The 17,381-nt window shown below is 44.4% G+C and overlaps 2 protein-coding genes across 4 annotated transcripts in view; both read right to left on the reverse strand.

The window, feature by feature from the left end:
- pnpla4 (patatin-like phospholipase domain containing 4) overlaps positions 1–17,381 on the reverse strand; it is a 47,092-nt gene that overhangs the window by 7,636 nt on the left and 22,075 nt on the right. The window contains exon 8 of one of the 3 annotated variants that reach the window (XM_056431656.1): positions 12,423–13,137. The exons of 1 other annotated variant lie outside the window; for it this stretch is intronic. The gene's annotated coding sequence lies outside the window, so the exon portion shown is untranslated. Of the gene's footprint in view, positions 1–12,422; positions 15,798–17,381 lie in introns of those variants that run through there. One more of the 3 variants, XM_056431655.1, reaches the window with a different exon arrangement.
- LOC130204212 (NXPE family member 3-like) lies at positions 2,181–11,865 on the reverse strand. The gene is made up of 7 exons (XM_056430758.1): positions 11,565–11,865; positions 11,310–11,512; positions 5,755–6,189; positions 4,845–5,137; positions 3,625–3,695; positions 3,251–3,454; positions 2,181–3,167 (listed from the first exon to the last, which is right to left on the reverse strand). Exons 1-7 carry the CDS (start codon positions 11,863–11,865, stop codon positions 2,614–2,616), a joined length of 2,061 nt encoding a protein of 686 aa, XP_056286733.1. The 3' UTR covers positions 2,181–2,613.

A 17,381-nucleotide genomic window follows, 5' to 3' on the forward strand; every position in this document is an offset into this window, starting at 1 on the left:
TTTGCTCCGTCCCGATGCGCACGCCGGCATCGGAGCTCTGCGGCGTGCGAGACAGAGAGCCGAGAGTGAATTATTAGAAATGGACACAGTGGCAGTAAATCAGTAAGGCTACACCCTCCCCCTAAAATAATAGAATGACAATAACAGAGCTGCCAACTTTTCAAAAAACCTTGGAGTGAGATTTTGTCGGGGGTGACCAAAATGTTGCCGCGCACGTTGGTGGCTTAAATATCAGGAAATTTGAATTAATTTGGCATTGTACCCGGCACTCTGGCCTGGCAAAGGTCTTTTACGAGACATCTTTGCTACCTTAAAGAATTAAAATGTTTTTCTACTCTCATTTACAAAAACATGCCTAATTATATTGCACAAATGTCCTGTCTTTATGTTAAATTCTTTAGAATACATCTTACTTGTTCAAAGAACTGTTTGGAATTTTTTTGAGAGGGTCCTTTTCCTAGGCCTGCAAATACAAAGATAAATGCTATGTGGGCAGCCTTAATAAACAATGCTCTGATGTTTTGAGCGTGCAGTATACCAAGAGGTTAACAAGGTTTTTTTTTTAAATTTGCCACAAGGTGCTCTCCTGCTGCTTGTTATGACAGCTGAGTTTACATCACCACACAAAATCACACGCACAAACACAACACATTATTTCTTTCAAGATTTAAAGTTTAAGAGAGTGAGTACTTAGTTAAACCACATGTCAATAACAGGGCTCTCAAGTTTTGAAGACAGGCAAGAGGGACATATCTACCCCCCCAGAACTAAACTTGCGGATATCAGTCGCGCGCAATTCCAGGATGCTTTGTTTTCATTGGTTGCTGGATTAAATCTTACCCAGATACAACAGATACGTTTTTTTTCTGATTGTCTATTGTGTAGCCCATTTCCTTTTTTTGATTGGCTGATAAGTGGCTCCTGACAGCAGAACTCCAGGGGAGCGCTTGATTCCTCCATGGTGAGGGCAGCACGGCCAGCTCATGTTGGCGCGCTGCGGCACATTAAAACATTAAATAGACGAGTTTTTTTTCAGCGTGATAAATACAATGTGTGGCGGGAGTGCGTGACTAAAGACCGAAATGCGTGACTGTCACTCTCAATGCGTGACACTTGAGAGCCCTGCATTAACACACCGTAGTCTCTGCTCGTTGTGTCTGTTTGAAAATCTTCTTCTGTTGCTAACTCCGGGACTCTTTGGGGTAAATAGGATGTCTATGCAGCGAATAGGTTTACAGATGCGCTCCTTAGCGCCATCTATCGTCGCGGAGTTTGAAAAGGAACCAACGCGCCTCGGCCCAAAATCAGAATTTCTTTTGCCGTAAGAAATTGGTTGTGTGGCGTGAGAGCGTGTGAAAACATGCAAAAGCGTGTGTCACACGGCGAAACCGTGAGAGTTGGTAGCTCTGATCTAACCCACTTAGACCTGCCTCCAACCTAGCAAATAAACTACACTTGTTGCATGTATCGTTATCATTAAGGGAGGCAGAGGGATAACTATACATGAGACACACTGAGCAAGAGGGAGCGGGAGGGAGAGAAGAAGAAGTCATGCTCGCTGCTGAGCTGGGACCCGGAAGAGGTGCAATAGTTTACCGGAAGAGTGAGATGATGCGTTCAGGAGCAGCTCAGATAATCCCAATATGGTACCAATGTGTAACCAATATTGTATCAATATGGTACAAATATGGCACCAATAATGCACCAATAATGCACCAATAAGGCACCAGTATGGCACCAATATGGTACCAATGTGGAACCAATGTGGAACCAATATGGAACCAATATGGCTCCAATATGGCTCCAATATGGCAGTATCCAGAGCAGTACTGCTGCGCCAAACTAGCCTGAGCTGGGTCTGTTTCACAGGCAAGAGAGAAATGGCACAATGTTGTGGCAAGTCTATTTGTATCACACATTTCAACAACATGGCAATTCAAAGAGCTTAAAATTCAATTCAATTCAGTTCATTTGTATAGCCCAATTTCACAAATTACAAATTTGTCTCGGAGTGCTTTTCAATCTGTACACAGACATCCCTGTCCCAAAACCTCACATCGGATCAGGAAAAACTCCCAAATAACCCTTCAGGGGGAAAAAGGGCAGAAACCTTCAGGAGAGCAACAGAGGAGGATCCCTCTCCAGGATGGACAGAACAATAGATGTAATCAGAATCAGAATCAGAATAAGAATCAGTTTTATTGGCCAAGTAAGTTTGCACAAACAAGGAATTTGACTAGGTAAAGTGTCTCTGTGCTGACACAAAATATACATTACAACACAACACAATACAGATGTGTACAGAAGGACAGATTTAGAGTTAAAATACATTCAATGAATATGACAGAGTGTATGAATAGTTCATAGTAGGCATATTCCACAAAAGCATCAACACATAATGCAAAAGAAAAGAAGATTTATAAAAGGCAGTAGTGAGATGCAGAAATTGATTGTTGTTGAATCCGGTTTAATTAAAGGCAGCAAACAGGTTTGTATTTTTGTACTCGCTCAACACTCCCTGATTAGAGATCGATTGTTAGTCTTAACATGGACTGCTTTTAGAAGGCAGTTGGTAGAAACTCAGAAAGAATGTGACATCAACAAACAACACAACTAGCCAGCCTTCTGAGGACAAATGTAGGACAAGATATGGTTTACCATGTTCTTAATAATGGGAGGATACGGGTGGATGTGGTGCGGCAGATGGTGGGCCAGGGTCATCTCCCAAGCATCGATCAGATGGACATTCAGTCCTTTGAACATGGCTCTGAGCACCTGATCACGCTGCAGTGAGAACCAGTCGCTTTTAGTAAGTGACTCGTAAAGCGTCATAACTTTGGGGTTTGCGGTCCGGATGAAGACCAGCGTTCCTGGAGCCCTGTCCAGCAGCCGCACCACCGCCCTGCGGATGGTCTGTACCCTCCGGATGTAAATGGCCGTGGGGTAAGTGCTTAAGTGAACCCAGATGCCAATGACTACGACAGAGTTGGTGCCTCCAACTAAGCCGTCTATCTCATTAGCAATGTAACGAAGCTCTCTAGTTGGGATGTTGGCCAAACTGTAAGGAGGACCGTGGCAGCGGAACTTCATCAAGATGTTGTTTCCATGGTCTAAGGCCATAAAAGGTCCACCTTGCGTTGAGCTGTGAAGATCAAACGACTTAAGATCTGAAAGTATGACAGAGGGAACATATTAGGCTGCAGTAGGAACACAACCAAACTGTTGCATGACATATCCGTGGACCAGCTACCTGGTAGGGCTGCCTTGAGGTATTCAAACCACTGCCTGATGGTGGAGTCTCCATACATGTTGACCACCTTGTTTTTCAGACACTTAGTGATGGCAGCCTCGTCGAAATGTCGAACTGTGGTGCCAGTTAGTCCTCGCCACAAACCCTGGTAGTAATAACCAGACGGTCCAGGTGTCACAGTGCTGCTCTTCACCTTCAGCTGACCTGACAGGAAGTCAAATAAGAGGGGTGGGTTTATCCCCAGAAAAAACAAAAACAGTTTGATTGTATGAACCTCTTGTGGATGCTCCATCCTCCCAGCACACTTTCTTAGTGTGTAGGACATTCAGTTTTGACTAATTGTTATTGTAGTGGGTAGTAAAGTCATGCTGTACCTCCCTTTAGTGGCAACACAGTGACATTGGAAGGTCCTGAAGCCTGAATGGAGACTTTCATGTTGACTTTACTGAAGAAAAATAACACATAAAATGTCTTAAAGTTACTACAACTCAATACAAGTAAAGGTGACCGGCATTTTAAAACAATGAATAACTTTTAAACTATTACAATTAAACACTAAAAACAACAGCTTGAATTTTCATTCAACATCCCACAAATTGTTACCCCGAATAACTCTATTTTGTAAGTTAAAGCTTCCCGTATCAATATTGTCATACCAGCAATGGGTCAATGGCTATGAGTAATGTGCAATAAGACATATACTTATCATGTGATCATCTCTCAGCTCATTAACTACATGTTGGTGTTCCAGATGTGTAAATAGTCCAGTGTTGCCTCACATGCTTATCAAATCATATCAAGAGTGTAAGGGTCTGAGGGGAAAGGGGGTGGCTGGAGTCGACATTCCGGAAGGCTCCACCCACTCGTTCAGGAGAGCATGGGGAACAGGTGTGGGAAGAGACTCACCTGATCGTGATCTCATCAGGGAGAGAAATAAAAGGCCAAAGAGGGGGGGGGAAGGGGGGAGATTTCTCCTCTGCTTGAACAAGATTCAGCTGGTAGGTCGGCTAGCGGCCCAGCTGAGATAGATCCCGTAAGGAATAGATAGAGCTCGAGTCTGAGCTACTCTTTCAGTTCTCTTTTTATTTGATTAAAACGTCTAAACTCTACGACCTGACTGCCTGTGATGGCTGCACTGCCCTAACTGCTGTGCCATCCTGTTGCAAGAGCTTATTGTGCTGCCCCCAAGTGGTAAAACAAATATGAATGTGTGTATCTTTAAGTTTCTCAAAAGACCACATCCAAAATACAATGTTCACATTTAGGTGCACGCAGGAGAGTGATACCTCCCATGATTGGCTCACCCCACATCGAGACAGCATCTCTTTGGTGTCGTGTCACACTTCAACTCAATGTGATCGCAGAAAACCTGTCATACAAAACCAATGAAGCCGCCCTGAGCTGTGTTATTACTCGTGGTCCCTACTGGCCAGGGGCCGGTCAGGAGTCGTGAGCCAGAGCCGGGCGCCTCATAGGTTGTGCATCACACAAAATACTAACAGATGTTGGAGATGAAAGTCAAGTAGTGTTTGTATTATCTTTACACTTCAAAGATCTTCAGGGTCAAAACCTCCTCTGCTTCTCTGTCGCTCACCTTTGAAAGAGCTCCTTTTCCTTGGCCTTGAGTGGTTGTTTGAATCCTCCCCTGAAGTGGCTGATCCTGGCATCACAGCTCAGGTTCTTGGGCTTGTAACAGAACCACGGTTCCCCCGTGCGGAGGTCCGTGAAGTTACACAGCGGCCGGATGGGCCGGAGGCAGACGTTGCAGACGGTGGCTTGAGAGCGTGAGTCTGAGCGGAAGAGGCTCTTGAAGAACATCCGGTCCGGCTGGTTTCTGGTCACTCGGTCCAGCACCGAGATGGCCTCACTGGAGTGAACCAGCGTCACCTGATTGGATTCAGAACCAGAGTTTTCAATAGAAATCTGAAATTCGGGGCCAGAAATGGGCCATTTCTTCTGTCTGTGATGAAGAAGTTCCGTTGTTAATCAATAGACACACATGTTGGAGTACTACATCTTGTTGGTGCCTGTTGACTTGGCTGCGCCCCCTGCTGCTACTCCATCTATCGTTATTACACTTGAAAATGCTATCTATATTTCACTTTAAACTAATTAAACAGACACATAACTAGGCTAAAGCTTACTGTGTAAAGTATAAGCACCAGATCACCTGGTCATCGAGAAGGAAACATCCTGGAAAGGCTCCACAGGTTTTTATGCTGAAACGTAACCTTTTACAAATCTACATCTTTGACTAACAAGTATCACTATGAGCAAATGTTTTATCATTTCTAACTCGACATCCACCAAACCAGCCTGTGATGGAGAACATCTGAAAAGATTGCATGAGAGCCGAGGAGTTGTACATCCTTAGTTGGAGTTGGGAGGTGCTATGCCCATGACTGGTCAGTCTGCATTCTAGGGCAGGACTTAGAAACGGGATTTATTTCATTATCCTGAAAGCAACAGCAAGTCTACTTTAACGTGATAGTGTTTAGCATCACCTCAACCTGAGCGTCTCCTTCCCAGAGTAAAGAGAAGACAGCCGAGTAGCTCCCGTTCAGATGGTCCACTACCTGCCCGACAACACCGGCTTCAAGTGTCAGGTTGTGCAGCCGGGCGAGTAGGAAATCCCCCCCGGACTTCTTGGGACGACCCTGGAAGTCAGAGGCTTGTATCATGACCTCCAGCTCATCCCCGACATGCCACTGTCCTCCTCTCCTCCTTGGGAGGATGGTGAAGCTGCTGTGAGCTGGATCACTGGTCTGCTGCAGGGAAACAAGAGCTGGTGTTTCAGGCCAGGCGGTGGAGTCCAAGAGGAGGCGCTCCTCCAGAGCCTCCAGAGGGGTCAGCGGCTGGAAGGTGCAGAAGTGGAGATTCGCAGCCGGCTCAGAGGAGACTCTCGGGGCCAAGATGGTGTCGTTGACTTTAGGCTGAAACTGGCAGAGTCGAGAGGGAGATGGTGACGATGATACAACATGTATAAATAAATCATAAATGAAGCAGGCAAAGTGAAAGGGTCATGATTTTAATCGACTTGGGGGGGTTTGATGACAACTGTTCTTAACATTAACTCATGTGAAAAGCTTCAAGATACTCTTGCTTCATGTTTTACACGACCCCAGGAAAAACAAACCAAGATCCTTGAGAAAGTGGTCGCAAATCAGTTGTGTGACTTTCTACATCATGATAGTTTATTTGAGGAGTTTCAGTCAGGATTTAGAAAACACCACAGCACCGAGACAGCACTGGTGAAAATTACAAATGACCTCTTAATGGCAGCAGATAGAGGACTCATCTCGTACTGGTCTTGTTAGACCTTAGTGTTGATAGAGGACTCATCTCTGTGCTGGTCTTGTTAGACCTTAGTGCAGATAGAGGACTCCTCTCTGTACTGGTCTTGTTAGACCTTAGTGCTGATAGAGGACTCATCTCTGTACTGGTCTTGTTAGATCTTAGTGCTGATAGAGGACTCATCTCTGTACTGGTCTTGTTAGACCTTAGTGCTGATAGAGGACTCATCTCTGTACTGGTCTTGTTAGACCTTAGTGCTGATAGAGGACTCATCTCTGTACTGGTCTTGTTAGACCTTAGTGCTGCATTTCTTTATTTAGAGAATAAGGGACAGTGCATATTGATAGACAGTACAATGTACATGTAAATATGCCAGATTATAGCCGGGAGGCTAGTTTCCATCTGTAGTCCCTTGGCAGGTTGATGTAGTTTAAGAATACATACTTCACATGTAATGACAGTACAGCAATACAAAAGAAGAAACGAAGATTAATAAAAAGGTGCATTTAAGACATTTGGATACCGTGCGGGTGAACTCGAATGGTCACAGGGCTGATTAAGTCTGAGCCATGCCTTCAGGTGGCCTTTGAAGGTGACCAGGCTGGGGCTTTCCCTTATAGAAGGAGGTAGGCTGTTCCACATCATGCATCCTTTGAAGGACAGCACATTTTGCCCAAACAGGGTTTTTCTAAACGGGACCTCACAGTCCCTGTTTGTGACAGCTCTGGTGGACAGAGTGGAGTTAATAGATCTATGTTTGATAAAGGTTTTAAGGGGGGGTGGCGCTAGGCCATTTAGTACTTTGTAAATCAAACAGGCCGAAGTGAATTTTCTAAAGTTATTAAAACTTAACATGTTGTATTTGGTTAAAATTAGGGCTGTGAAACGATAAAAAAATTTAATCGGGTTAATCACAGGTTTTTGTGGATTAATCATGATTAATCACATATTACCGATATTCTCGGTGTATTTTGTGAGAACATAGAGATTTATGACAAAAGACGGATATATACATTTATACATTCTTCTATACAATGGTGCTGCAACTCAGCAGTTATTTAGTAGTTTTCTTCCATATGGAACATTAATACATCTTCATCCTAAACAGAATGTTTAACCCTCCTGTTACCTTTCGGGTCAATTTGACCCCATTCAATGTTTAATGTCGGTGTTCTTTGGGGTCAATTTGACCCCAGGCTGTTTTTCACTGTGTCAAACATATAAGAAATATCAACTTCTTTATTTATTTAAAGGGCTATTTAGGTAGTCAACAAACAAACATAAAGTACCTCACACTTAAACTTGGGAAGCAATATTAATTCTAATAATTTTCTGGAGGTTTTAATTGCTGGTCAAATTGACCCCGAGGGTAAAATATGTTAGTAAATGTAAAGGTAACAGGAGGGTTAAACAGAACATTTTTCTCTTGTTTGTCAACCATTAACTCCACCATGATACAATCTAAAGGCCTCTAGTCTTCCTCTAGCAGCTGCTGAGGCAAACTGACTGTGTGGGTTTTCTTCATGAACTGGGCCGTGATGAAAGGGACGGCGGGACACCGCTGCAAAGCTGAAACCTCACCGCCCGGACAGGTGGACAGATTGACAAGTGACTTTTTTGCTCGGTCCGATGCGCGCCGACGGAGCTCTGTGGCGCGAGACGGAGATCGATATGTTAACGCGACGCGTAGAGACAGAAATGACATGCTGCTGTGGAGATACGATCAACAACAGACATTTAGTTTAATAAAAGAACAAAGACGCTATAGAGAACATGTCAGGGGCGGGCCAATCTTTTAATGTCATGCGATCTACCGACACTACGCCGCGATCGACTGGCAGGTCGCGATCGACGTGTTGAGACCCCTGATCTACAGGAAGTAAAAGTCGTAACAAGGTTTCCGTAGGTGAACCTGCGGAAGGATCATTACCGATGAACAGCACGACCGTCTGCATGAGAGCGGACAGAGTTCAGATTGAAGTGGTGTATTGGAAGCTCATTTTGCAAGTGACTTTTTTTTCGTCCCGACGACCAACAACAGACGGATTGGAAGCTCATTCTGCGCATGCGTTAAATGCGTAAAAAAAAAAAAAATAGTTAAACCTGAAATTGAATTAACTGAGTTAACGCGTTATTTTTCACAGCACTAGTTAAAATATAGCAATGATGATACTTAAAAGGTTTTGTATCCAGTATTTTCAATGCTTTTTTATAGAGTAGTTCGACCGGTTTAATAATTATTGAGCTTGTCATAGACCAACTGGTTAAGCAGTAGCTCACATGTGAAAGTATCATAGAATGTAAAAACAGCAAAGCGGCATTAGTCGAGAGAGAGTTTCTTATTTGTTTGAAATTATGTATATGGAAATTTATGGTTTTCGACATCATTTTAACATGGCTCCTAAAGGAGAGTGTGGAATCAAGCATAATGCCTAAGTATTTGAACTCATTAACAACATTCAATTTCTCAGTTCCCAAAAACACATTAGAATGTGCAACAGTTAAGGATTGCTTAGAAAAGAACATACACACTGTTTTTTTAGTGTTCAATGAGAGACAGGACCTGGTGAGCCAGCCTTGAATATGACTCAGAGCAGTAGAGAGCACTGGTCCTGCCTCCTCACTATTTTTGGCCACCGTAAAAATGACCGTGTCATCAGCATACAGCTGAACCTCCACATTGAAGCAAGAGTCAGGGAAGTCATTAATATAAAGAGAGAATAAAATGGGCGCCAGTATGGATCCTTGGGGGACCCCTACTGGACAGCCCAGGTAAGAGGAGCTGACACCATCAACCACAGTACATTGTTCTCTATGGGATAAATAAGATCCAAACCATTTGATGGCTTGATCAGAGAAGTTAAAGCCTAACAGTTTGCTTAGTAGCACATCATGGTTAACTGTATCGAACGCTCTTTTTAAATCTAAAAATACAGCACCTACGCAGCTCTTCTTATCTAATAAACTTTTTAATTTCTCCATGAGCGTAACCAGTGCAGATTCCGTGGAATGATGCGGTCGAAAACCAAACTGCATGGGGTGCAGGGGGGTTTGACCATTATTAAGAAATTCTATTATTTGTTTAGCGATCCATTTTTCTATAATTTTAGAGATGCTAGGCAAAATACTAATTGGTCTGTAGTTGTTCATATCGGAGCTATCCCCCGATTTGAACACAGGGATAACTGAGGCCATCTTCCATGCTCCAGGAACCATCGAGTGTCTAATCGATAGGTTCACTAGGTGCATGATTGGGGGTGCCAGCGCCTCCTTGTGTGATTTTAAAAAGCTGGTGTCGAGACCATGGATATCCTTGGCTTTAGAGTTGTTCAAAGCATTAATAATATTAATGACTTCTGTCACAGAGATTTCTTGAATACAACATTTTATCAGTGAATTGTCTGCAGCTCTATTTACCGGACTATCAGAGCACACGGGTGAAATGAACAGTTTAGATATATCTTCAATAGATTTAATAAAAAAGGAGTTTAATTCCTGTGCCAGAATAACGGGGTCCCACACCAGCTGATTGTCAACTCTTAGTTCTAGGCCTTTATTATCCTGCTTATGTTGTTTCCCTGTTAGCTTGTTTATATTCTGCCAGATTGTTTTACTGTTCCCCCTAGCATTTTCAATAATTTGTATAAAAAAATCTGCTTTGGCCTTTCGCAGCTCCAGCGTAACTTTGTTTCTGGCAGCTGTGAAAGTATGTCCGTCTGTATTTAACCCTGATTTTATGGATTTTTTGAGAGCCATATCCCTTCGCTTCATTAAGTGTACACAATCTGGGTTGAGCCAGGGAAGGGTGGTTTTATTCCTCCTACGGCTCCCTTGTCTGGAGAAAGGGAAAATTACCCCCTTGATTTGAGAGGAAAGAGTCATTGCAGATATCTGCATTTTCACATTTATGAAGATCATCCCAATTGATATCTTTTAAGGCTTTTTCTAGATTTTGTTGTTGGTTTTTGGGGATTATTCTAGTATTAGGTCGATTACTAGGGGTACTAGAAAAAGAGTTTTCAAAACGTTTTTTGTTACGTTTTCTAGAGAAAAAAAATTGCATTGTGATCCGAGAGTCCCGTCAATAAGTTATGGGTTTTGGTGACTCTCGGGTTTGTTAGTGAAGACTAGGTCAATTCTAGTTTGTGAGCGGTGTGTGATTCTGGTGGGTCGCTCTATTATCTGGGTGAAGTTGAAATACTCAGTTATAAGTTCAAGGTTTTTTCTCTCCTTTTTATCGTCCCAGTTTACATTAAAATCTCCAAACAGAATTTCTTTTTTATGATTACACGAATTAAGAAGTACTTTAAGGTGATCATAAAATTCAGCTTTAGCTGAGGGTGCACGATAGATGCAGATAGCAGTTAGAGACATTTCATTTGAAAGAAAGATGTTAACACCAATACCTTCCAATATGTTGCCACCAGGCCACACCATCTGGTTACATCTCAGGTTATTTTTTACAAAGAACAAAACCCCCCCTCCTTTCCCATGAACCCTATCTTTCCTGAAGGTCTTAGATTCGGGAGTGTTATCGCAGCTTCGGGTGAGGAGCTGGATAGCCACGTTCGGATAGTCCCATAAAATCAATGTTCGAATTATTTAAAAGATGTTCCAGCTGCTCCCGTTTTGGGACCATGCTGCGGACATTTAAATGGCCCCCAAGTAAGCCTCTTTTACACAATGGGTCCCAGATTGTTCTTGCATGATTTAAGGTCTGGAAAATATGCAGAGATCGGTGTCTTTTTAATATGGGGTTTCTGACCTTAGCTGTGTTGGTATGCGGAGCCGAGGGTAGCATGGCTACTGCCTTGGTGGTGGCCGTGGAGAGAGCCGCTGTTGCGTTGGTGGTAGCCGGGGTTAGCATCCCTGCCGTGCTGGTGGTAGCCAGGGTTAGCATCCCTGCCATGCTGGTGGTAGCCGGGGTTAGCATCCCTGCCGTGCTGGTGGTGGCCGTGGAGAGAGCCGCTGTTGCGTTGGTGGTAGCCGCGATGGTGGTAGCCGGGGTTAGCATCCCTGCCGTGCTGGTGGTAGCCGGGGTTAGCATCCCTGCCGAGCTGGTGGTGGAGAGATCCGCTGTCGCGATGGTGGTAGCCGGGGTTAGCATCCCTGCCGGGTTGGTGGTGGAGAGAGCCGCTGTCGCGATGGTGGTAGCCAGGGTTAGCATCCCTGCCATGCTGGAGGTGGCCGTGGAGAGAGCCGCTGTCGCGCTGGTGGTAGCCGGGGTTAGCATCCCTGCCGTGCTTGTAGTGGCCGTGGGTGGCGGATAGCCGGCAGCCAGTAGCGGTGTTAGCGGGAAGGTACATGCTAACAGAGGCCATGGCGGTATTAACTGTGGTGGTGTTAGCCACATTATTCAGTTGCCTATTGTGACCGGTTGTATCGCTGGCCATGGCGGCGTTGCCTGTAGTAGCGATGTGATTTCCAGAACCTGCGGGCCAGGATTAACCTCAACGTCGCCGGCCAGTAGCAATATAAATGCAAGATACAATAGTCTTAGAGTCTTACTGGGTGGGAAGGTTTTCTCCCGTATCGCGGAAGGAATTCTGGCTCGTCCATTGTTCAGAAAAAAAGTGTTCAGGAGATGCTGGTTTCCCCATAACAGAGAGTAAGCAAAGTTGCATTGAAAGCGCTGTCGTGTAGATATTAAAAGCACACATAATATAAAAACAGTACACGGTATCCAACTATGAGTTAAAGCTTGTTTGTTAGTGGATAAAGTTAGTTTAGTCGACACACACGCAGCACCTGCCTCGCCGCGCGTGTGTACGGCGGCCATCTTGTCCCATATAAAGCATAAGACCACTGCACATGTTATCAAAATAAACTTACAACCTAACAATCCCTCCTTTTATACTTATCAAATAGTATAAACAGCCATGTAATAGCCCTTTTATTTTGACCCTCTATGTAAACATCAAACATTGAACAACAATTTAATATCACTCATTATCATTCAGCATCCCTGTGGAAGAAGATCACTCCCTCCTTTCATCCCTGCTTCTCAAGGAAACTAACTAACACTAAGTGTCAGTGTGAATGTATTCATCACACAGGTACACATCTTACCGTCCTGATGGTTCCGGTTAATGTAGTGTGTGCACTGAGTGTCTATCTGTGCAGGTGTCTGTGCATCCCTGTGAATCCAGTCCCTCCGCATACATGCTCTGCAACTCCAGTTCTCTAGTTCCTCAGCATTCCTCTTTTCTCTGCATTCCTCTTTTCTCTGCATTCTTCTTTTCTCCGCATTCCTCTTTATTCCTCTTTTCTCCGCATTCCTCTTTTCTCCGCATTCCACTTTTCTCTGCAGTCATCCCAAAGGTCCCAGCCCTCGGGGAGATATTTACTCCTCATGGTTCTCACTGGCTGAGCCGTCGGTCCGTCGGTGGATTTGCATATCCACATGATGTCATCTGTCCCTCTGCTCCGAATGGCATCGCAGGGGTCCTCAGGATGGCTCTCCGTCTGCTCCTCAGTCACTCTGAGCCAGATGATGACGGTGTCCGATGCTCCTGTGGGCAGCTCATCAGGGCAGGTCCTCACAGCAGGCAGCCAGCACACGATGAAGGTCGATGCTGGAGCGTCAGGTGTAGCTGTTGCAGATAATTAGAAAACACAACACAGCAGCCACGAGGCCAGCTCGATACAGAATGTGACACTTGACTGTGAAAAATTGTCTACATTTTAATTTCTAGTATCTAGTATTTTCTAGGATTGAATTCGCAATCTTTAACTCAGTCGGAGGAACAGCTTCTCACCCCGTGTGGGAGGAATCATCTATTAAATGCACATCCGTCGTCCAACAAAGTCTCAATTACTTATCCAATCTAACTTTATTTATCTTTACTGGTTATGAAGGTTTCTTCCCTTTTTTCTCCCTGAAGGGTTATTTGGGAGTTTTTCCTTATCCGATGTGAGGTCAAAGGTCAGGGATATGTATAGATTGTAAAGCACTCCGAGACAAATTTGTAATTTGTGAAATTCGGCTATACAAATAAACTGAATTGAAATTGAATTGAATTATGATAAATGTAATTGATCCTATCTATGGCCCTTGACTAGGGCATAGAAATATTCAAATCCTACTAGGATCTGATAGCAGGCAGGTATTCGTCCAGCAACCTTCTCTCTCGTGCTCGAACCCTAAAACAGCTTATGGGGAAAAACAAAACATTTGCACCTGATGGTGCCATTATGACAGGAACCAGTGAGCAGTGAGAGTCGATGTTGTCTGCACACATCTTCCTATGTTGCAGTCCTAACTCTCGCTCTAATGTCTCAGAATAAAACAAAATATGAACATATTTACAAAAATGTGAAATGGTGTCACTGTGTGAGACCACTTACATCGAGGGCGCTCTGAGGTCCTTGCAATGACTTCAGAGCACCCCATTCGCCTGGACTTAGTCCACTGGCTCCTGGTGAGCTCCGGTAACCTGCTCAAAGAAAAACTTAACTCTGGTTTGTTCATTTCTCAAACATTCTCCAAAGCCACGCCATGAACTCTGCTATCCCCTCCCTGGGCGATAGTCTGCTCCTGTGAATGTGTTCTCTAGATATATTTCTTCATGTAGGTGCTTGTTTCTTAATGTGTTAAGTGTTTGGTTGCAAAGCTGTGAGCCAGCCAGACCTGATCACTCCTCGAACGCCATATCTCGGTACCAGTCACAACTGTCTCTGCATCTTCTGTAGCTTGCAATCTCTGACTTGAGATCATCTTCTGCCGCTTTCATGGAGAATGTACTTGAGGTCAAACATGTGTGAACGCCTTGTTCTGTGTTGACCTTGAGCTCGTGACACATTACAGGGTTCCCAGTTGCTTTGTGCAACCTGCTCGCCCCTCTCTATGGTCTCACTTGAGCTGTAGTACATTAGCTATCTCCTCTATCCCTCCTTTTTCTGAAACAACTAGGGCTGCAACTAACGATTATTTTGATAATCGATTAATCGGTTGATTATTTTATCGATTAATCGATTAATCGAATAAAAAAACAAAAAAACTTTAATTTTCAACCCTTTATTCAAAACGGGGTCCGTACGGTCATGGAAAACCTGGAAAAGTCATGGAATTCTTAAATGGCTATTAGCAGGCATAGAAAAGTAATTTAAAAAAATACAATCTCAAAATATTTGGAAAAGTAATGAAAATTAGTTTTATTCACATTTTAATTTACACGGTATATATACGGTATGCTTTGGAATTCTCATTGTTAGTTTAAATACTACATCTTCTCACTTTGTCACGTATAGACAGAGTTTTCACAAAATGTTTAATCATGGAAATTTGGTTTAAAGTCATGGAAAGGTCCTGGAGATCCACTGGTCAGCATGTGGATGAACCCGTCACAAACAGACTGACAGCTTTCCTCTCCTGAGCAGTGGTCCCCATGTGGCCCCCTGAACAATATCAGAGACACGTTCCGATTTTTTTTCTTTTTTCACCTGGCTCGCTGCCGTTGAGATTGCAGTGAGACCTGGTAAAAATGTGAAGTGGTGCTCTTCGCAATAAAACATCTTTGATGGGACGTGTCGCGTCTCGGCCAATCAGCGTGCAGATGTCGACAGCGTTTGGGAAGTTAGGTTAGCTTGAATGTTAGTCCGCTACATCTGCTGCTGTCACGCTGCACGGTGTAGCGATACTAACAAAGTACCCGTATGTTAAAAACGATGTGATTTAGCATATTTTTTGTATCGATACTTAATTAAAAGAGCGATCAGAGTGCACGTCCTGCTCCGCTCTGTTAAATGCTGTCTGCACGTGCAGCGCTCACAGCGAGAAGCGTCGTGGCTTATCTCCGTTGCCTTTTGTAAAGAATATATATTTTAGCTTAGCACAGCCTAGTATTGTTTGCATATAGATTATGTGTAAGGTGGAAAAACACTGAATGAGAGTTGAACACTTCGGCAAGGCGCTCTGGCGCCTGAGCTGATCTAAAGAAAGATAACAGTGACACCTAAGGAATTTGTATGCACCCCCCCCCCCCCCCTTCTGCACTGCACTCATCCAAGAATATGACTAGACAGAGAGCTCATTGTATTCATAGTTTAGAAAGAGCAATCACAGTCCTTACCTCACCAGGAAGATAGATAAGGAAGGGTCCAGATGGGGCCATTATTCTCCTTTAGACACTTGAGGCCCCTCACTGACCCCCTCACTGACCCTCTCACACCCTCACCCACGCTCACACACTCACACATGAGAAGAGGTCCCCCGTTGTATGGACGACCTTCTGAGAAGATCCAGGCCCCATCCCTGCACAGATAAGGCCCCGAAGGGAGTCTTCTTTCATGAGAGGAACTATTAAATCAACTCTCTCCCCTTCTATTCCCACACCTTTTCACAACATGTGCTCTCATTGGCAGACCACAAGAACCAATGAAGGAGCGACCATGGCGGAAGCAGAGGAACAAGAACCAATGAGAAGACACCACCTTCTTTTCTTCCTGGCCAATCAGAACTGTACCTTTTGGCTATTTAAAATGGCTGCACACTCTGAACCGGCATCCTTTCTGCAGCGCTGGGGCCATTGGTCACAGCTCTGGATTGGGGTCCATGCGCATGATTGTCTGTTTGTATTTTGATTTTGAATAAACGCTTTGTAGATGTAACGTAAAAGTCTACCGCTGTTTTTCCCAGTGAGTACCGTCCAGGTGGTGTGTCGCTGTCCAAACTCTAACAAATGGTAGCAGAGCAATGGTTGTGAAAGCCGGTCCAGAGACCTGAGGAGGACAGCACCCGAGAGCCCCGGACGGTCCACTTGCTTCAAGGCCCGCTCCGAGAAACTGATCAAAACACCGGTGTCGAAATAAGGTAAGACTGAACCTGTTTATTTCAAATCAGTCAAATTGAACACTCTAAATTTGATCAGGAGTATTGGAAGTGAGTATTGAAACTGCCAAATCTTTGACTTGATTTAAATAAATAGAATAAAGCGTAAAAAGGGAAATCACGATACAGTTTGACACGAAGATGGGTCAGGGGCCCGCATTTAAAGACTCTACAGAGAGCCGGTCAGGGGCCGAAGATGGGTCAGGGGCCCGCATTTAAAGACTCTACAGAGAGCTGGTCAGGGGCCGAAGACGGGTCAGGGGCCCGCATTAAAAGACTCTACAGAGAGCCGGTCAGGGGCCGAAGACGGGTCAGGGGCCCGCATTTAAAGACTCTACAGAGAGCCGGTCAGGGGCCGAAGACGGGTCAGGGGCCCGCATTTAAAGACTCTACAGAGAGCCGGTCAGGGGCCGAAGACGGGTCAGGGACCCGCATCAGAACACATGTGTATGCATAAAACTGTGAATGAATGTTGAATACCGGTGGTGAATAAATGTTGTCAAAGTGGAATCAACAGAGCAAAGTCGAAACCTGACGGTGTCAACGCAAGCTCTGGTCTGTTGAATTGCACAAGTGATAAATAAGGATTTAGTGTTCCGAAAGACACGTTGTCAAGTAAAGAACACATTGTATGGCAATTGTATAATATGTTTAAAAGCAGTTACGAGTTTGAGATTGAGGAGGATACTGAGAAACAACGAGGTAACTCAGCTTAACACGGCAATAATACAAGAGCAAAAACGTAAACACTGCGAGTGACAGAGCTGCGGCGCGGCCCCGCGTTGAGCACGCGCCTTCACACAACAGAGTAGCCCCCCTTCCCCATTTGGCTGCGCGCGCCGTTCTTCACCCTGCAGCCACTCAGAGCGAGACAATAACAGAGCAGCGGCAGAACAGAGCAGAACAGTGACGGAAGAATTCTTTTTGAAGATAACGATTAATTGATAGTGTGTGACCATCATTTTCCTTTCTGAAACATAGTTTTTAATAAATACGTATTTTGACAAT

The sequence above is a fragment of the Pseudoliparis swirei genome, chromosome 14, assembly GCF_029220125.1.
Source record: "Pseudoliparis swirei isolate HS2019 ecotype Mariana Trench chromosome 14, NWPU_hadal_v1, whole genome shotgun sequence".
NCBI lineage: Eukaryota > Metazoa > Chordata > Actinopteri > Perciformes > Liparidae > Pseudoliparis > Pseudoliparis swirei.

Coding starts and splice junctions, on each gene's coding strand:
- LOC130204212 (XM_056430758.1), bottom strand. CDS start 11,865: ATGGCCTCTGTTAGCATGTACCTTCCCGCTAACACCGCTACTGGCTGC. Junction 3,696..4,844: donor GAAAAGGAGCTCTTTCAAAG/GTGAGCGACAGA, acceptor ATTTTTCTTCAG/TAAAGTCAACATGAAAGTCT. Junction 3,168..3,250: donor CCTCAAGGCAGCCCTACCAG/GTAGCTGGTCCA, acceptor TCATACTTTCAG/ATCTTAAGTCGTTTGATCTT.